The sequence below is a fragment of the Ochotona princeps genome, chromosome 25, assembly GCF_030435755.1.
Source record: "Ochotona princeps isolate mOchPri1 chromosome 25, mOchPri1.hap1, whole genome shotgun sequence".
NCBI lineage: Eukaryota > Metazoa > Chordata > Mammalia > Lagomorpha > Ochotonidae > Ochotona > Ochotona princeps.
The window spans coordinates 29,338,589-29,356,119 of record NC_080856.1 but is presented as its reverse complement, the minus strand read 5'-3'; the positions used below and the strand labels follow the sequence as shown (position 1 = coordinate 29,356,119).

Sequence of the window (17,531 nt, the reverse complement as noted above, 5' to 3'; positions counted from 1 at the left end):
TTCTAAATAAACCGAAAAAGAAAGAAAATGAAATAAAGTTCTTCCACAGTAAAGAAAAGCTCAAATAATATGCCTCTTCCAAACCTGCCCTACAAATGATACTTCAAGATGTTCTCTTGACAGTGGATGGCACCCACCAAAACCAAAGGCAAATGTGAAGAACATCCCAGTAAAATGACAACAAAAGACTAAGTCAAACAATGAACAATCCATTGCTAAAACGACAAGACCAAATTAAGCAAATGGCTTAAATTCATCAATCAAACATCATAGATTAGTAGACTGAATCAAAAAACAAAACCCATCTATCTGTTGCCTACAGGAGACACAACTCAAGAACAAAGAAGGGTGGAAAATGTTTCATGGATTTTGATGTTTTTATTTTTTCAAAACAGTTTTTCCTCATATTGACACCTTCACTGATTCATGGGTCATGAAGTAGTATCATTTTCTTCAAGCTTTTGTTTTTCTTTTTCATTTCTTCAGTGATGCGTTGGTGATTCAGCAGCATGTTATTTAACTTCATAGCATTGTATATTTCTACTTTTCTTCCTGTTGTTGATGTTGTATCGTGGCTTTTCATGTAAGGGGATGTACAGTAACTGTGTAATGGAGACTATCATATCCAGATGTGAGGATACAATGCAGTATGCATCTCTACTTCCAGACAAAGATGGACTCCCAATGAAACTGTTTGCTAGATCTTGACTATAGGATGCTGGACTTGCTGCTATTGTCCTTGCCTACAATGATGGACGTACGACTATTTATGAAAAGCTATACTATTGGGCCCGGCGGTGTGGCCTAGTGGCTAAAGTCCTCGCCTTGAACACCCCGGGATCCCATATGGGCGCTGGTTCTAATACTGGCAGCTCCACTTCCCATCCAGCTCCCTGCTTGTGGCCTGGGAAAGCAGTTGAGGACGGCCCAATGCATTGGGACCCTGCACCAGCGTGGGAGACCTGGAAGAGGTTCCTGGTTCCTGGCTTTGGATCGGCGCGCACCGGCCGTTGTGGTCACTTGGGGAGTGAATCATCGGACGGAGGATCTTCCTCTCTGTCTCTCCTCCTCTCTGTATATCTGGCTGTAATAAAATCAATCAATCAATCAATCAATAAATGTAATTTGATGGAATGTTTTTTATCACAATTTAATAAATGTTTGCTTTATTTAATAAAAAAAATCTTCTTCTCTATCTTTCTTCCTCTCTGTATATGACTTTCCAATAAAAATAAATCTTTAAAAGAAAAAAATAAATAAATCTTTAAAAAAAATTAAACAGAAAAAAAAAAAAGAAAAGCTATACTATCATAATAATGGGAAAATCAATGTGGGGGAGAATACTTGAGGGTGATGGTAAGGGAAATCCCAGAGCCTATGGAACTGTATTGCAAAATAATAAGAAAGATAATACGAGTGATAATAATGGGGAAAAAGTACATTGTCCGTGTTTGTTCAGAGAATACACTCAAAACAGTCTGACATCGCATCTGAGACCTTCCCCAATCCCCCTGGCCATTCTTCCATCACAGCCCCTCCACACGTATTCCACACTTAACTTGAGCCACTCTGACCGTCTCCCTCATCAGCTTTCCTTTCTCGGTGCTCTTACCCTGCCCATAACTTCGGGCGCCACTTGTCACTGTCCTGCAGCGATGGACTTGGTGCACGGAGCCGATAATAACACGCTTGGACTACTGACTGATGATCAATAGCCACAATTTATTAGGGGCAACAGACTTTATACACTGAGGGTCATACAGGATTAGGGTAGAGATACTTAGTTCATCAACAGAACCATCAACTGTTTCTATGCCTTAGTTTGCAAGTCCTTTTGCCTTGTATATTACTTCCCACTCAACTGTTCTTATACAAATGATATCTCATCAGGTGTACAAAAGGTAGCCAGACAGTTGTTCTCATGCAAAGGATATCCAATCAGTCACACACAAGACATCCATTCAGTTGTTTATCATACAAATATTGTCCCATCAACTGTAATCCTGTGCTCGCTGACCTACGGTCACAATGTCCTCCTACATCTGCCTGAAATTATTTTCTTCTCTGCTCTGCTTATACAAATCGCACGCTGCCTTAGGTCCAAGCACTGCTCCTCCCGGAGTTTCTGTAGCACTCTCTTCTCTGGGCCGGTCCTGCACAGCACTGCCCTCTGGTGGGGCAACAGGCCATTCCTGCCTGCAGGCTCCCTAAGTGATACAGGCGGTCCTCTGAGAGCAAGGGAAACACCTTATATTTACTTGTTCCTTAAGTACTGTCAACACCCAGAAATTCTGATGGGATGACGGTACGAACGTCTGCTCCTATCTCTCGGGGCTTCGTTTGGAAAGTAAATTAGAAGATGTTTGTGATACTACAAAGAATAAGAGCCTTCTCTATCGCAACCTGGCCCTGTGGATGCAGTTCAGTGCTGGGAGAATGAAGGTAGCTCATGCTTCACCACCAGGAAATCAGATTTACTGCTTATTTTTTTTAGGCTATCTGTTTACATGTTTGTTTTTATTTGTTTGGCATTCATAAGGCAGAGTTACAGAGGTGAGGAGGGACCTCTTCCATCTGCTTATTCTTTCCAAAAATGGTCAGAGTTAGGGCAATGAGTCGGAAGCTGCTGCTTTGTCTGCCAGGGGGTTGCAGGGCCCAGGCATTTAGGCCACCCTCTGCCGCTTTCCCAGGAACCCCAGCAGGGTCCTGGATCAGATGAATCATTCCCATATGGAATGCCGTTGTTGCAGGTGGCTGCATCAAATGCGAGGCTGCAACTCCACACGCAACTTTCCTCTTAACTATTGAAGATCATTGAAGACTCGAAGTGACATCAAACCGAATTGTCCACAGTAGCCTGTTTCCATTCTGTATTATAGTCATGCTAATGGAATTTAAAGACACTTCAAAATAAATTCGAAAGGGCTAGCTCATAGGATTTGATAATGACGTAAAGTATTTTGCAACAGGCACGAAATATCAGAGCCAGATATTTTTTTAAGATTTATTTACTTTTATTGGAAAGGCAGATTTACATAGAGAAGCAAAGACAGAGAGAGTTACCTTCCATTCGCTGGTTCACTCTCCAAATATCCAAATGGTCAGAGTGGAGCTGATTTGAAGTCAGGAGCCAGGACCCTCTTCTGGGTCTCCTATGTGGGTGCAGTGTCCCAAGGCTTTGGGCTGTCCTCGACTGCTTTCCCAGGCCACAAGCAGAGAGCTGGATGGGCAATGTAGGAGCAAGGACATGAATCAGTGCCCATATGGGATCTCGGCACATGCAAGGTGAGGATTTAACCACTAGGCTATCATGCCAGGCCCAGAGCCAAACTGATTTTAAAATAGGAAGGGGAATGTTTTATAAATGAACAGCGGGCCCATATATAAACATCCTCCTAATTGGAGTAGAAAGACGAGGGTAGGGAGAAGTCCTGTGGAAGGTCCAAACATGCCAGCCGTGTGCTCAGGAGGCAGAGCTGCAAGGAAGCTGAGTAAGACCAAGTGCATTTTCACCGCGACGTGATCATGGTTAGAGATGTCCTTAGCAAACTGCCTCGGCAGATTTAGCAAATAAAAATATGGTGCACCCACATATTGTAGGAAAACATACTTACACATACAACTGTGATGGGGTGCAGCCAGTGATAGCCAGCACCCATTGACAGTGGGCTGTGTCTCCCACCCTCTGTCCTGAAGGTGGGGCCTAACAGTAATGGAATGATAATTCCATTCTTAACCACTTCCCCCACGCCCTCATTTAGCCAGGATATTGGATGCAGACAAGTCCAATTAGTCTAGGCCTTTTTAGCTACAAGCCCGGTTCCTGTTCCTGGGATCCTCTTAGGATAACTTACATTGCTGGGGAAGCTGGGACATAGGTCTTCAGCTTAATGGATGGATTTAAGGGTAATGACCATTTGTTCCTTTTGGGATTATGTTTGGTTGGATTATGATTGGGTGGATTGCCAAATGGACTTGTGATTTGCTATTTCTAGTATACTCTGTTATCACCAAGCTTAGTTAATAAAGACTCCTTAATAAGCCTTAGTCTGGTGTGATCTCTCTCGCACCCGTCAACAAAACTTACTTGAAATTTCAAGTTAACTGGATATTCTTACAATTTTATCTAGAAAACAGAACTACAATGCAAATGACTTTGATAACTTTGAGCCTGGTATTAGCTGGATGGGGCTCTGGGGCATTTTGGAAAAAGTGTTCACAAGAATCCTGCGCTTCCTTGGTGTGAAGTCTAGAGATACCAGGAAACTGGGGCTAGATTGCCATCTAATGGAAAATATTTGTAGTGAAGGAGAAAAACTTTTTCAGAAGTTAATCACAGGATTCTGAAGTTTGTAGTGAAGTTACAGTGTAGCGAAGTTACACTGTTAGAACACAGCCTGTGGTCTAAGACGCTGGCTCCCCAGGATGCTGGGAAACTGCCCTCTCTCTCAGGTAAAGCCACAGGAAGAGTTAAAACGACCTGCGAATCAAGTACAACATCCACCTGCCCCCCCAAACAAAAACTGGTTCGGAGGGATGTGGAAATACCTCAAATGAAAGAAGCATCATCACAGGTAATTACAACGTGCAACAAAGACAGTCATTTTAGAGGAAACTGGTAACACAAGCTCACATTTCGAAAGGGCTGCAAAGCGACCATGTTAGGGACCGTTTATTCCTAAAAATAACACTGGTGCAGGAGTTTAAATATGACCTCCCCAGTGTGACCATGTTCCGGGGCTGGAGTTTGAGGATGTGATTAGCTCAGCAGAACCCCATGGATGCGTGACAGGTTCTTCCTTCCTGTTCCCTTTCTCTCTCATTTATGTGATGCTTTCTGCCATGTCATAACACATCAAGAACACCCTCGCTGCAGATAGTCCTTGCACTGTGGACTTTGTGGTCTTCATAATTATGAGAGAAAAAAAGTCTGTTTGTTATAAATTACCTACTCAGTGTTGTTCCTGCACAGCAAAATAAAACATTCTAAGATAACGAGCAATGATGATAATAAAACCAAACTCGCAACAGGAAGAGCAGGGAAGAGACTCCCTAGGCAGACATCCTAGCCTTGAGCGGCTAACGTCCTCGCCTTGAATGTGCCAGGATCCCATATGAGTACCAGTTCTAATCCTGGCAGCTCCACATCCCATCCAGCTCCCTGCTTGTGGTCTGGGAAAGCATTTGAGGACGGCCCAAAGCCTTGGGATCCTGCACTCATGTGGGAGACCCGGAAGAAGCTCCTGGCTCCTGGCTTCGGATCAGCTCAGCTTTGGGTCGTTGTGGTCACTTGGGGAGTGAGTCAAAAGACAGAAGATGTTCCTCTCTGTCTCTCCTGCATTCCGTATATCTGCCATTCCAATAAAAATAAATAATCTTTCTTTTAAAAAAGAATCAGACAATAAAACGTGGGTGGGCATTTTGGCACGTTTTTGAGCATCCCAGACTGGAGTGCCAGTTTAAGTCTCATCTAGACTGCTTACACTCCACCTTCCTGCTACTGAGCCTAGGAAACACCAGATGGAGGCCCACGCACTTGAGCGCTGGACCCGGAACCATGATGGCATCGCCCGGTTGTTGGAGCCATTTGGGAGAGGAAATCAGTGAATGAACGATATCCCCCCAGCTGTTATTCTTCCTTTCAAAGAAGTAAATCTGCAAAACCAACAGTTTTATAGCTGGTTTAAATCATTCTGCATTTTTTATGAGGTGATCTCTAACACTTAGTGGAAGTCAATGTCCCTATGTCCTAAGAAATTACTTGTTAAGACAAACAAAAAATTGTAAAATTCTCATGGACTTCCGTAACCGATTATTGAAAGTGGATGACAGCCCAGATGTGCTGGCCTCAATGGAAGACCAGGATGGAATTCCTGGTTCCTGAGCTCAACCTGATCCACCCCTGGCTATGTGTCACTCTGCCGTTCGACTACATAACTACATACATTTTTCAAAAAGCATAGCAAATCTTTAAAAACTTAAAGTGACTTCTAAGCCATGGTTTACAAGGTTTGGATCAATGAAATGAACTGGCTGGGGAAGGGAGAGAAAGAAGAAGAGTGATAAGGGGGGGTCATTGTTAGACATGACCACCAGTTTGAGACTTGGTTGCTCTACTTCCAAGCCAGCTCCCTGCTGTCGTGCCTGGGAAAGCAGCAGAAGATGGCTCAAGTGTTTAGGCCCCTGCCACCCGTTCAGAAGATTCTGATGGAGTTCCAGGGTCTTGACTTCAGCCTGGCTGGGTCGTAGCCACTGTAGCCATTTGGGGAGTGTACCAGTGGATGGAAAATTCTCTCTCTTTCTCTCTCCCTGTCTTTCTCTCTCCCTTTCAAAGAAAAAAATTTTAAAGAAAAGAAACCCATCAGTGCCTTTTAAAAATAGAGACATTGTTAGAGCATCCTATTTGATGAAGTTAACAGTGCTACTGTACTTGGGTCTTGGGCTTTCCTGATTCTAAGGCCTTCAACATTGAGATCCAATCAGCCTACCAGTCAATGTTGGCCTGTTGTGGGGACTCAGCTACCACAGTGACATGAGCCAATTTCCTTAATAAATCCCTATATTTCCATCTATCTATCCTATTGACTCTCTCTATAGACTCTAATAAATACACAGTTCTTAAATTTTGCAATATTAAGAGTATTTGTGATATTTGGAAAATAACACATATCAATGAAACCACCTTTTTATTTTTTTAAAGATTTATTTTTATTTTTCTTGCAAAGTAAAATACACAGAAAGGAGGACAGACAGAGAGGAAGATCTTCCATCCGATGATTCACTCCCCAAGTGAGTGCAATGGCCAGTGCTGCGCCAATCCAAAGCCGGGAGCCAGGAACTTCCTCCAGGTCTCCCACGCGGGTGCAGGGTCCTAAGGCTTTGGACCATTCTCGACTGCCTTCCCAGGCCACAAGCAGGGAGCTGGATGGGAAGTGCAGCTGCCGGGATTAGAACTTTTGACCATATGGGATCCCGGGGTGTTCAAGGCGAGGACTTTAGCTGCTAGGCCACCACGTGCTGGGGCCTGAAACCACCTTTCTTATTGGCTCCTAGAAAGAAAAACCTTAGAATGAAACTATTCCAAATTCCATAGGTCCTATCCTACCCAGCCCCCTCCTCTGGAAAATACAGACAGTGGTACTCGTGACAAGGAGAGCAGAAGTGACCATTGCCACCAGGGTCTTGTATTTTACAGCCGTGAGGCTTCCTCCACCGCTCGTTTTTATGCTTCTGAGAATTATTCACCGCTTGACTTTTTCATCTATCATTTTAAATTTTCAATTCATTCATCTAAATTTTCAATACTTTTTAACACTTGATTGCCTGAGATAAAACAATTTTTAGCTAAGAGTTGCACATCAGGACAGATCTTGAAGCCGATTATCCTTTCCTTCTTGGTTGTGTCTCCTGCACTGGTGAGGTGCTGCTCATCAGAGTGGCAGGAGGCAGAACCAGCTGAGGTCTGGAGGAGCAACCATGCTGCCTCCTTGTAAGGTCGTCAAAGCAGCAGTGCATTGTGGCGGTAACGGGAGGAGCGTTTAAAATCTTCTGTATTCTCCCCTTCCATCTGGCTGTAGACTGCCAACGTCATGGGCTTCATGAGACAGAATGAAGAAAGAGGTACGTGTAAAACAGAGTTTGATGCAATGGCTCAATGACTAAATTGTAAGTGCCGGGATCCTACATGGGTGCCAGTTCGTGTCCTGGATGCTCCATTTCCCATCCAGCAGTAAAGGATGAGCCAAAGCCTTGGAACCCTGCACCTGTTTGAGAGACTGGGAAGAAGCTCCTGGCTTCAGATTGGCTCAGCTCCAACCACTGCAGCCACTTGGGGAGTGAATCAGCGGATGGAAGATCTTCCTCTCTGTCCCTCCTCTCCATAAATCTGATCTGCCTTTCTAATAAAATTAAACAAATAAATAAATCTTAAAGGAAAGCATAAAAATAATTTAAAAATAAAATATGTATTTTAGAAGACTCAGTTATATAGAATCTAAGAAATTTAATATTCCAATACTTACATCCTAACCTTTAAGCTAATGGTATTAAGGAATGCTTATCACCATCCTTGATTGTCAACAAGAGGTAAAGAAATTACGCCAGAGCTAGTAGACTGGTGGTCCATAAAATTTTGACAGACACATGACATGAGCATTTGTGTAACTAGGAAGCTCCCTGACCCCATTTATAAGACTTTTTCTTGCCAGAACTTTTTAGTCCTAGAACTAGTATGATTACTGTTTGTTAATAAATCCTTGTAAGCTTTTTTTTTTAAAGTGACTGTGTTTTTCAATAATCACAGCATTTGGGGGTCCAGAAGGACTCACCCTCTTCCCCCACATACACAAGAGCTCAGAGGAGTGATTTGGATCAATGGCTTTCATCTCATTTGAGTTCTTCAGAGTTATCTGACACACTGTGGTAATTTGTATTGCTGAACAATGAGGTCAAATCATAGCCCCAAAACAGCAAAGAAGAGGAATGTGCTTTTGGAGCATCACCTTCGTATACGATGTCATGAAATCAGGTCCTTTAATCAGATGACATAGTCCCAGGGAATAGCTTTACAATAATAAGGCTACTGTAGTCTCCCTTGCACTTGATTGCTATAGATTCACTGAAAAAAAAAAAACATAGCTTGTGTCCCAAGACAATTGCAATGTTTTACACTTTGACGGCTCAATTTTTTAACAGCCAGCACTTTCCAATGTGTGTGTCTCTTTGTATTACTCAGCTTCCCAAGGACTATTTCTCTAGCCCTTCTTATTAAGCATTGTGGCCATCCCTGAATAACTCTGAGATCACTGCTGACCGTCCCATGCACACGCTTCATCAGAAGTGTGCTTGCTGGGGTCAATGCTATGGTGTAGTAGGTTATGCCTCTTTCTGTGGCACTGGCTTTCTATATGGGTGCCGGCTTGAGTTTTACCTATTCCACTTCCAATCCAGCTCCCTGCTGCTATGCCCTGGGAAAGCAGAAGACAACCCCAGTCCTTGGGCCCCTGCATGGGAGATCCAGAGGAAGCTCCAGGCTCGTAGCTTCTGACTGGTCCAGCTCCAGCTGTTATAGCTATTTGGGAGGTGAATCATCAGTTGGAAAAAAAAAAATCTGTTTTTTTTCTTTCTGTAAAATATGCTTTTTAAGTAAAAATAAATGTAAAAGAAATATACTTGCTGTCTAGCGAGTAGTTTTTTTTTAAAAAAAGTTTTATTATTTTATTTTAAAGATTGAATTTTACAGAAAGGCGGTTCATTCCCCAAGTGGCCACAACAGTCAGAGCTGAGCCGGGAGCTTCTTCCGGGCCTCCCACATGGCTGCAGGGGCCCAAGAACTCCAGTCGTCTTCCATTGCTTTCCCAGAACAGAAGCAGGGAGCTGGACCCCAAGTGAAACACCTGGCACCCACATGGGATGCTGACGCTGCACTCGGAGGACTAGCCCACAGTGCCACCATGCTGGCCACCAAAACAGTTCCTTGTTACAATTTTAAAAGCAATCCCCTTGTGTGATGCAGATCTACCGAACGCTTGCTTCAGACAGACTGCTGTAACCATGCGTCCTTCTGTGGCAACCCAGGACCTCCCTGAGCCTTCATCTCCTCCATACCTGTCTTGCTCATCTCATTTTCTGTAGTTCTTGACTGCAGTTTCCCTTGATTCATCTTCCTAAATACCTCTCACTGACTCTCACCACACACTTTTTTTTCTTCCTCCAACTCTCCTCCACTCCCAACACAAGACCTCGTGGGCAATAAATCCTAGTTTATGAATACTAGCAACTTGAGCTGGGACATCCTCAGGGTTCTCTTGAAATTCTACTATGATGTGGCCTAGATTCCAGGGCCAGGCCGACTCAGATTTGCTAGGAGCTCTGGGTTTGGAAGAACAGCATGGATTAATAGAAGCAGCAAAAAAAAAAAAAAAGTCCAATTTTTTCATTCCTCCTCTAATGGGAAGGATGGGGCCACATCCCACTCGTGCCCGGTGTGGACCTCAGCTGTTTGATAGCCATCAGCGAGCTGGCCGCTGAATTCAAGGAAACAGAGCTCTGTGTTCATGTGAGTAAAGAAACGTAATCGCTGAGAAAAACTCAAGGGCAAACCATTTACTGTGGATACTCTGGCTTATTGATAGCAAGGAAAGGAAAACAACATAACTGGATACAAATGTTCAAAAACAACACAGACCATCCTCTCTTCAGGAACACCATGGACAGATGTGAAGGGGAGGGGAGGGCCGGCCCTCTTCCTGTTTCAACCAACCACCAGCCAGACAAGCCAACAGAGTCCACAGCTTTTTCCAATCCTTCAAACACTATTTTGCGAGTGGATGGGCCAGTCCTGGTCCACCGAGTGGCCTCTCCTCCACGCTGGCCCCCAGTTAGGCTTCACGGTAGTTCTTGTCTTCCTTGGCCTCCTCTGGGAATAAAGGCTGCTCCGGAGTGACGGCAGGTTGCTCCTCTTGTATCTTGCCTGGCGTGGGCCCAGCTCCTGATCTGGCACCTGCAGGCAGCTGGGCAAGCCCTGGTGAAGGCTGCCTGCCTGTAGCCTGAGCACAGGGGGCTGGCAACAGGTCAGGGAAGTAGCCATTTCCTCCTGGGGGGTGTCCGTGAGCTTGTGGGCAGAATGAACCAGGGAAGGGCAGTTCAGGCAAGCAGAGGTCACTCCAGGGGACCATCCCTGTGGGACAAAAGGGGAGAGGAACTACTGGGCACAGTGAAAAGTGTAAACCACCATTCAGAGTGTTCTGTCTCCAGGTACTGTCTTCCCTTTAACCCAGCTCTCGGTAAACCCGGCACCAGATTCTCCCTCGCAGATCTGATAAGCTCCTGGGTTCAGCATGCTGCTGTTGATAATACTGATAGCAGATAGCAAACCTGGGTCAGACTGGGTAAGCACTTAGGAAGTGTGCAGGAGACTGAACCTGGACCCAGCGTGGTAGCCTAGTGGCCAAAGTTCTCACCCTGCGGGTGCCGGGATTCCATATAGATGCCTGTTCATATCCCAGATGCTCCACTTGTCTCCCTGCTCCCTGCTTGTGGCCTGGGGAGGCAAGAGAGCATGGTCCAAAGCCTTGGGACCCTGAACCTGTGTGGGAGACCCTAAGGAGGCTCCTGGGTGCTTCAGATCGGCTCAGCTCTGGCCATTGCAGTCACTTGGGGAATGAACCAGTGGATGAAAATCTTTCTCTGTGTAAATCTGACTTTCCAATAATTAAAAAAGAGAGAGAGAGACTGAACCTACTACACAGATCTTCCCATTCTGCAGGAATTCAGCACGAACAGTGATGCTTCTGGAACTTTCAAACAGCCTGGCAGAACACACATCCACCCCACTCCTAGCATTTTCACCCTGTTTATTTCCAAGTCCTCATCAAGCCCCCCCCCCTATGAATTAGGACTATATTCATTCCTTAAGAGTCCAGATAACTGGGCCCAGCGGCGTGGCCTAGAGGCTAAAGTCCTTGCCTTGAATACGCCCCGGGCTCCCATATGGGCGCCGGTTCTAATCCCGGCAGCTCCACTTCCCATCCAGCTCCCTGCTTGTGGCCTGGGAAAGCAGTCAAAGACGGCCCAAAGCCTTGGGACCCTGCACCCGCGTGGGAGACCCGGAAGAAGTTCCTGGTTCCCCACTTCGGATCAGCACAGCGCCGGCCGTTGCGGTCACTTGGGGAGTGAATCATCAGACGGAAGATCTTGCTGTCTCTCCTCCTCTCTCTACATCTGACTTTGTAATAAAAAGTAAATAAATCTTTTTTAAAAAAAAAAGAGTCCAGATAACTGAGACTTAGGGACACTCGTGCTAGCTGAGCTGTCCTCCAAAGCCTTTGCCTTTCCCAGGGCCAAACATCAAGGCTTGTCTCACTGATTCTCTCTTTGCGGTCTCCAAGAAGTTTTGGAAGAACTTAAGAGAATGAGGGGTGAGCAAACGCACTACCTGTGCCTGGCCTCACTCACGTCGCAAACGGCAAGGCTCTGTTTTCCATCATAAAGGGGATGTTTCCATTTCGGTCCAACTTACCCAGATTCGCGACAGGTGGCTGTAGCAGCATCTGCCCTGATGGGGGACCTGGGCAATAGCCCTGTGACATCCCCCCGCCGCTGGGAGCACAAGGAAACGTGAAGAATGGGTCATCTGGGAGTGGAAGTGTCAGTGAACTGGGCATGGGGAAGGGGAAAGGGGGGAGGTAGGAGAACTGGGGTGTGGAGGGCTGAAAAAGCTGAGGCTGGAGGGCCGGAGAGAATGGGAATGGTCCTGGCTGGCTGCTGTGTTGGTAATCCGGAGGGTCCAGCTCTTCCAAGTACGAGCAAGTGGGTGGTGGGGAGATACTGTAGGACAAAGACCAGCACTGAGTGCATGCAGTATACAGGGCTGGCCGCTTCACACGGTGGTGAATCACCTCCTCTCACCTTTTGCCTCACCTCCATGGTGATTTGCAACATCACTGCTACCTTCTGCCCATCTGTTCCCAACTTCACATCCCTTGTTTCTGCCCCATTGGCTGCCTGCTTAACAGTTTAATTCCCAGCGGCGTGGCCTAGTGGCTAAAAGTCCTCGCCTTGAAAGCGCCGGGATCCCATATGGGCGCCGGTTCTAATCCCAGCAGCTCCACTTCCCATCCAGCTCCCTGCTTGTGGCCTGGGAAAGCAGTCGAGGACGGCCCAATGCATTGGGACCCTGCACCCACGTGGGAGACCCGGAGGTTCCAGGTTCCCAGCTTCGGATCGGCGCGGACCGGCCGTTGCGGCTCACTTGGGGAGTGAATCATCGGACGGAAGATCTTCCTCTCTGTCTCTCCTCCTCTGTGTATATCTGACTGTAATAAAATGAATAAATCTTTAAAAAAAATTCCCAGTATACATATCGCCCGCCGTTCCCCTCACTGAGCCCTTTCCCCTCCTGTCTGTAGTCTCTATCCCCAACTTCCAAGAGGACTCCAATGGCATCCCCATACCTTGTGCCCCAGGATCCACAGGGCCCATCCCTGTGGCTGCCGTCACTTGCGGGAACATCCATCAGTAAAGGCATCAGTTGGGGGGTGTGAGCGTGGCCGAGGGGAAAAGGGAAGTTGGCTCTCTGCAGGGGTGGGGGACTGAACAGTGGTGGGCTCACCACCATCCTCTGGGTACCCTCACTCTGCTGGGTTGGAGCCAGTGTCTGGTCAGAAGTCAGCAGCATGGGGGGCTCTGGAGACACAAGGCACAGAGGGGCTCTCAGGGCAGAAGAGGAAGAGACAGATCTGTGTTCCAAGCCCACAGTCCCCTCAATGGAACCCTCTGGCCCCAAACCTTGCAAAGGCTCACCCACAGTCCTGCCTATCAGGATCCTGGGATCTTCAGTGTCCCCTGAGCTGCCATTTTCCACAGCTTACCTTCTGAACGGGGGAGCTCACCTGGAAACGTATCCAGACGTGGCTCCTGCAGGAAGGGCCCTGGCTCTGGGTCCGAAGGCATAGGAGGTGGGGGCTCAGTCGTGGATCTGCAGACAAGAGAGAATGAAGACGGTGGCCTAGGTCCGCTCTGAATTTAGACTGGGCCTTCAGTGCGGGAAAAGACGCATTGGCTCCCCAAATTCCACCTCCTCCACGGTGCTAGTTAATTCCCAGACCCATCCTAGCCCAGATCCCTCGTGAGCAATGCCAGGACTGGCTCCAGCCTTCCACCACTCCCTCCTGCCGGACTGCAGGATCCCAGCTCTGACCCCACTTCCCACCTGCTAGAACAACCCTGGATCAGGTATTACCTGCACTCACTACTGGCAGGGGCCGGACCCGGGGCTGGAGGGTCATCCTTGTGTTCTTTCCCATTCAGTTTCTCTACTTTTCGCCACTTGGCCCTGCGGTTCTGGAACCACACCTATGGAGGAAGGGCACATGGAGAGCTTGAGCAAGGCTGAGGTCATACAATGATCTATAAGAGTCTGCGGCGCTTCATGGCTTTGCTTTAGTTGCACCTGTCAGGTTGAGTTTACAAACGGACCTGCTGTGCCTTCCTCGCTTGCCAGTCCAGGGATGTGGACTATCAAGCGACAGGGACACAGCCACATCCAAGACCTGACCTGCAGGTGGCACTGAGCTTCCGGTCTCGTTCTGCTCATCTAGCGTTCTAATCGGGAGGTTCCCCGGTAACCCTGCCAAGCAGCCCAACGTTACCATGATGCGTTGTGGGGTGACTCCCACTGTCTGGGCAATCTCCTGGCGCTTGTCACTGTCAGGATAGTGGTCTTCCTGGAAGATTCTCTCCAGCTCCTCCAGCTGTTCTGGAAGAAGGAGGGGTCCATGGGAGGAGGTGATGTCGCAGGAGAGGAGAAAGAACGGTTCCCCACATGTCTCCAGCAGATGGGACCCCTGCTGCCGACCCAGGGCCCTGTCATGGAGTCCCCCACTTTCCTGGGCTTGCTTCCCCTTGGATGTGACAGCAGACACCTGTGGGGTGTTCCCTCCCCTGACCCCTTCGACCCTGGTTCCCACTTTACTTACTGCTGGGACAACCCGGCCTTCCCTTCTGAGGGACTGAGGAGGTGGTGGTGGCACGGCCATGGATCCAGGACAAGGTGCCATATACACTGGGCACACCCCTCTGGATACCTGGGGCTACTTGCTTGGAACAGCCCCCTCTTCCAGAATGACACCAGATCTTAGGCTTCCTCTTACCTTTTCAGGACTTACCTGAGCGGTACAGGGTTCGAGTCTTTTTCCTAATTTGGCAAGTCACTTGTGGGGGGGCCCTTCTCTGCTCTGTGTTTTGGTTATTCTGAGCCAATGTGCTGAGAAGGTTGGCCAGGTGGCAGGGTCCCCGGCCTGAGCCACAGGGCACAGGGTTGTGTGTGGCGTTGGCTGAGCCAGTAACAGCAGCAACTGCTGTTGAGGCCAGACCCAGGGAACTGGGCTTTTTCTGTTTGCTGGGCGCTGTGACACAGGACTTCTTTGCCATCTTGCCCTCTCTGCCAGGGATGGAGGACCCTTCCTCTCCAGGCTGGGGTTTGGAGGCTGCACTTCTGTCTCGGTGTTGAACCTTGGACTGCCACTCGCTCTCAGCGTCAGCCTCAGTACATCTTCCAGGGACCTCCGATTTCTTCTCCTGGCAGATGGGGCCACAGGGTGGCAGCTCCTCACTCGGGACAGCCTGGGTTTCGGGGACTGGCCCCGGCTGTGGTTCCTCTTTCCCCGGCCCAGCAGCCAAGGGCTTGCCTCCATCTTGCTGACCTGTGGAGAGCCAGGACCCACTAGCTTTAGCAGAGGGACATGGGAGAACCTGGCTTAACAGCTTGTGCTGTGTCCTGCTCTGTGACTGGATTATTGTTGGATTCTTGACTCATCTGCTCACTTCCCAATAGAGGGCAGGACCTCCAGACTTGTCCTCCCACCTGGCTGGTTCTGCGGCCCAGATGGGTAAAGGCGACACATGGAGCCGGGAGACTGCCTTGAAAAATATAAGCAGACACATGCAGCCCTTCAGGGGGCCTCAGCTCATCGTGAGATGGGGAGACCGTGTTCCACAGACATTCCCTCTCTCTGAGCTCCCCACAACACAGCAAAGGTTTGAGCGCGAGAGGCAGGCTTCTGTGTGGACATTCCTGCACCCATGGGAGGGTTCAGCTCCTCCCTCTGTTGAGGCTGGCTCCCGTGGACCCAAGCATCCTGGCTGGGAGGAGGGACTAGCCCGAGTCTTGGCCATTTCAGGAAACACAAGGTGACATCAGGAACTACCATCTTCCCCTTCCACACAGCTCCTTCTGCCCTGGCTGACTCTGCTGGCTTCCGCAATGACAAGCCTATACCCAGCTCCTCTGGTCCCCCTCCCTGCAAGGCAAAGCCTTCCCCCAGGAACCCTAGGACTGGGCCAACTACAACCACACCACCCATCAGGCACCCTCAAAGCCCATCAGTGTGCCCAGTCCGGGCTTGGTGACAAGCACTTATGGGCTAATGTGCCTGAGAGGAAGGCCTCTCCAATACTTGAGGAAATGAGAATTGGAACTTGGGGTAACTGGTCCAAGATCACTCGATAGATTAGCACCCAGGCTGCGCTATCACCCACCCCGGGATTCCTCTCCCCCACCTCCCACCTTCATTCTCTCCTCTGCATTCATTTCCAACTCACTGAACCCTTAGCCCTGGGGAACAGCTTTGTTATTTCCAACTAAATGGGGATATCTGTCAATGAATGCTCGCAGCCACCAACAGCCATTGTCAAAGTTATGGACTAAAGGCAGGACTTTGCAATAGCTAAAGATGGAAGGCAGGGAAAGTCCAGACTCAGTAGGTTAGACCAAGCTGGAGGGGGTGAGCAGGCCTCCCCCGGGGTGCAGGGGCAAGCTGGTGGTGGTGGTTAGCGGAAGCAGAGCCCAATCAGCTTGGAGCGTCGCAATAAATCTGGTACCAAGTAGGTACAAGTAAGATAGGACAGTGCCATGCCCTAGATAAGAAAGGAGCGGGCGGCAGTGCGGGTGTGGAGGGGTCCTGGCACCCCCCCCCCAACCTATGTTTTTCGCCTTGATGCATTGGGAGAGCTGGTCGCCTCTCTGTCCTCCCCTTTCGACCCCACCACCTCCTTGGCCTACCCACACCTTCCCGCACTCTCCGAGCAGCCGGTCACGGTCACGCAAGCCCCCTCAGCCCCCCGCGTCCCCTCATCCCCCCGCGTCCGCTCACCCCCTGGCTCCCGACCGGGTTCTGCCGTGGGCTCCATGCCTGGGACTCGGTGCTGCTGCTGCGGCGGCCAGCCCCTGGCTGCACAGGCGCCGCCTAATGAGGCCTCGCCAGCGGACAGGTGTGCCCAGGGCGCACGGGCCCGGGGAGCCTGAGCCCCCTCACCCCAGCCCCACGTCGGAGCGAGGCCCACCCGGGAGGCCCGGGCGTGGGGCAGCTGCAGGGGCCGCGCCGGCGCCTCCCCTCCCCCCGCCGTGGGCCGCACCGCCCGAGGCAGGGCCAGGTGTGGGGCTCCTTCCGGAGGCCCCTCCTCTGCTTGGGGCTGAAAACCAGGGCGTTTGGGGGAGGACCAGGTCTGCAGGAGATGGGTGAGGGGCGGGTCTGTTGCAGGCCTAGGGTGAGGGGCAGGCGCCTGTTGCAGGCCTAGGGACTGTCCAGGGGTTCACCCACAGCCCGGGGCACCCTCGGTTCTAATTTTAGGTATAGCCCTCCCACTTGAACTGGTGGACCACTCAACTACAGCCGCCCAGAAAGCTGTTCTCTTCTGCTTTTAGCTCTCTCTGGTCTCTCCGAGTGTTGGATGGAGGAACCCCAATGTTGCCATTAGTAATCGAAGGGTCTTCCGTACACGGGGCAGCGCGTGGGTGACGAATCCGTAGTTTGGGAAGATCTATGAATGCCAGGTAAGCCGCTGGAGGTGTGCACTTTCTGAATGGGGTGGAACAGCACGGCTCCAGGAGGCTCCCACTGCTCACGGCTTGGTTGTCTTGCTTGTTTTATTTTCGGAAAATGGAAGAGACTTTAGGTTTCCTGGCCTGTGGGACTGTTTCTTATTTATGAAAAAGATCCAGGAATGGCAATTTCTCTGTCCTATCTCGCACT

The 17,531-nt window shown here is 49.2% G+C and overlaps 1 protein-coding gene across 1 annotated transcript; it reads right to left on the bottom strand.

The window, feature by feature from the left end:
- Positions 1-10,287: 10,287 nt before the first annotated feature.
- Positions 10,288-16,689, bottom strand: NOBOX (NOBOX oogenesis homeobox). The gene is made up of 8 exons (XM_058681276.1): positions 16,578-16,689; positions 14,667-15,227; positions 14,151-14,257; positions 13,742-13,854; positions 13,392-13,477; positions 12,954-13,185; positions 12,020-12,327; positions 10,288-10,678 (listed from the first exon to the last, which is right to left on the bottom strand). Exons 1-8 carry the CDS (start codon positions 16,687-16,689, stop codon positions 10,380-10,382), a joined length of 1,818 nt encoding a protein of 605 aa, XP_058537259.1. The 3' UTR covers positions 10,288-10,379.
- Between the last annotated feature and the right edge of the window lie 842 nt (positions 16,690-17,531).

Bases quoted from the DNA above. Each gene is read 5' to 3' on its own strand.
- NOBOX (XM_058681276.1), bottom strand. From the start codon at position 16,689: ATGGAGCCCACGGCAGAACCCGGTCGGGAGCCAGGGGGTGAGCGGACG. The intron at 14,258-14,666 runs GTAAGTCCTGAA...TCCTTCTTCCAG, and splicing joins TCGAACCCTGTACCGCTCAG to AACAGCTGGAGGAGCTGGAG. The intron at 13,186-13,391 runs GTGAGCTCCCCC...TTGTGTCTCCAG, and splicing joins ACGTCTGGATACGTTTCCAG to AGCCCCCCATGCTGCTGACT.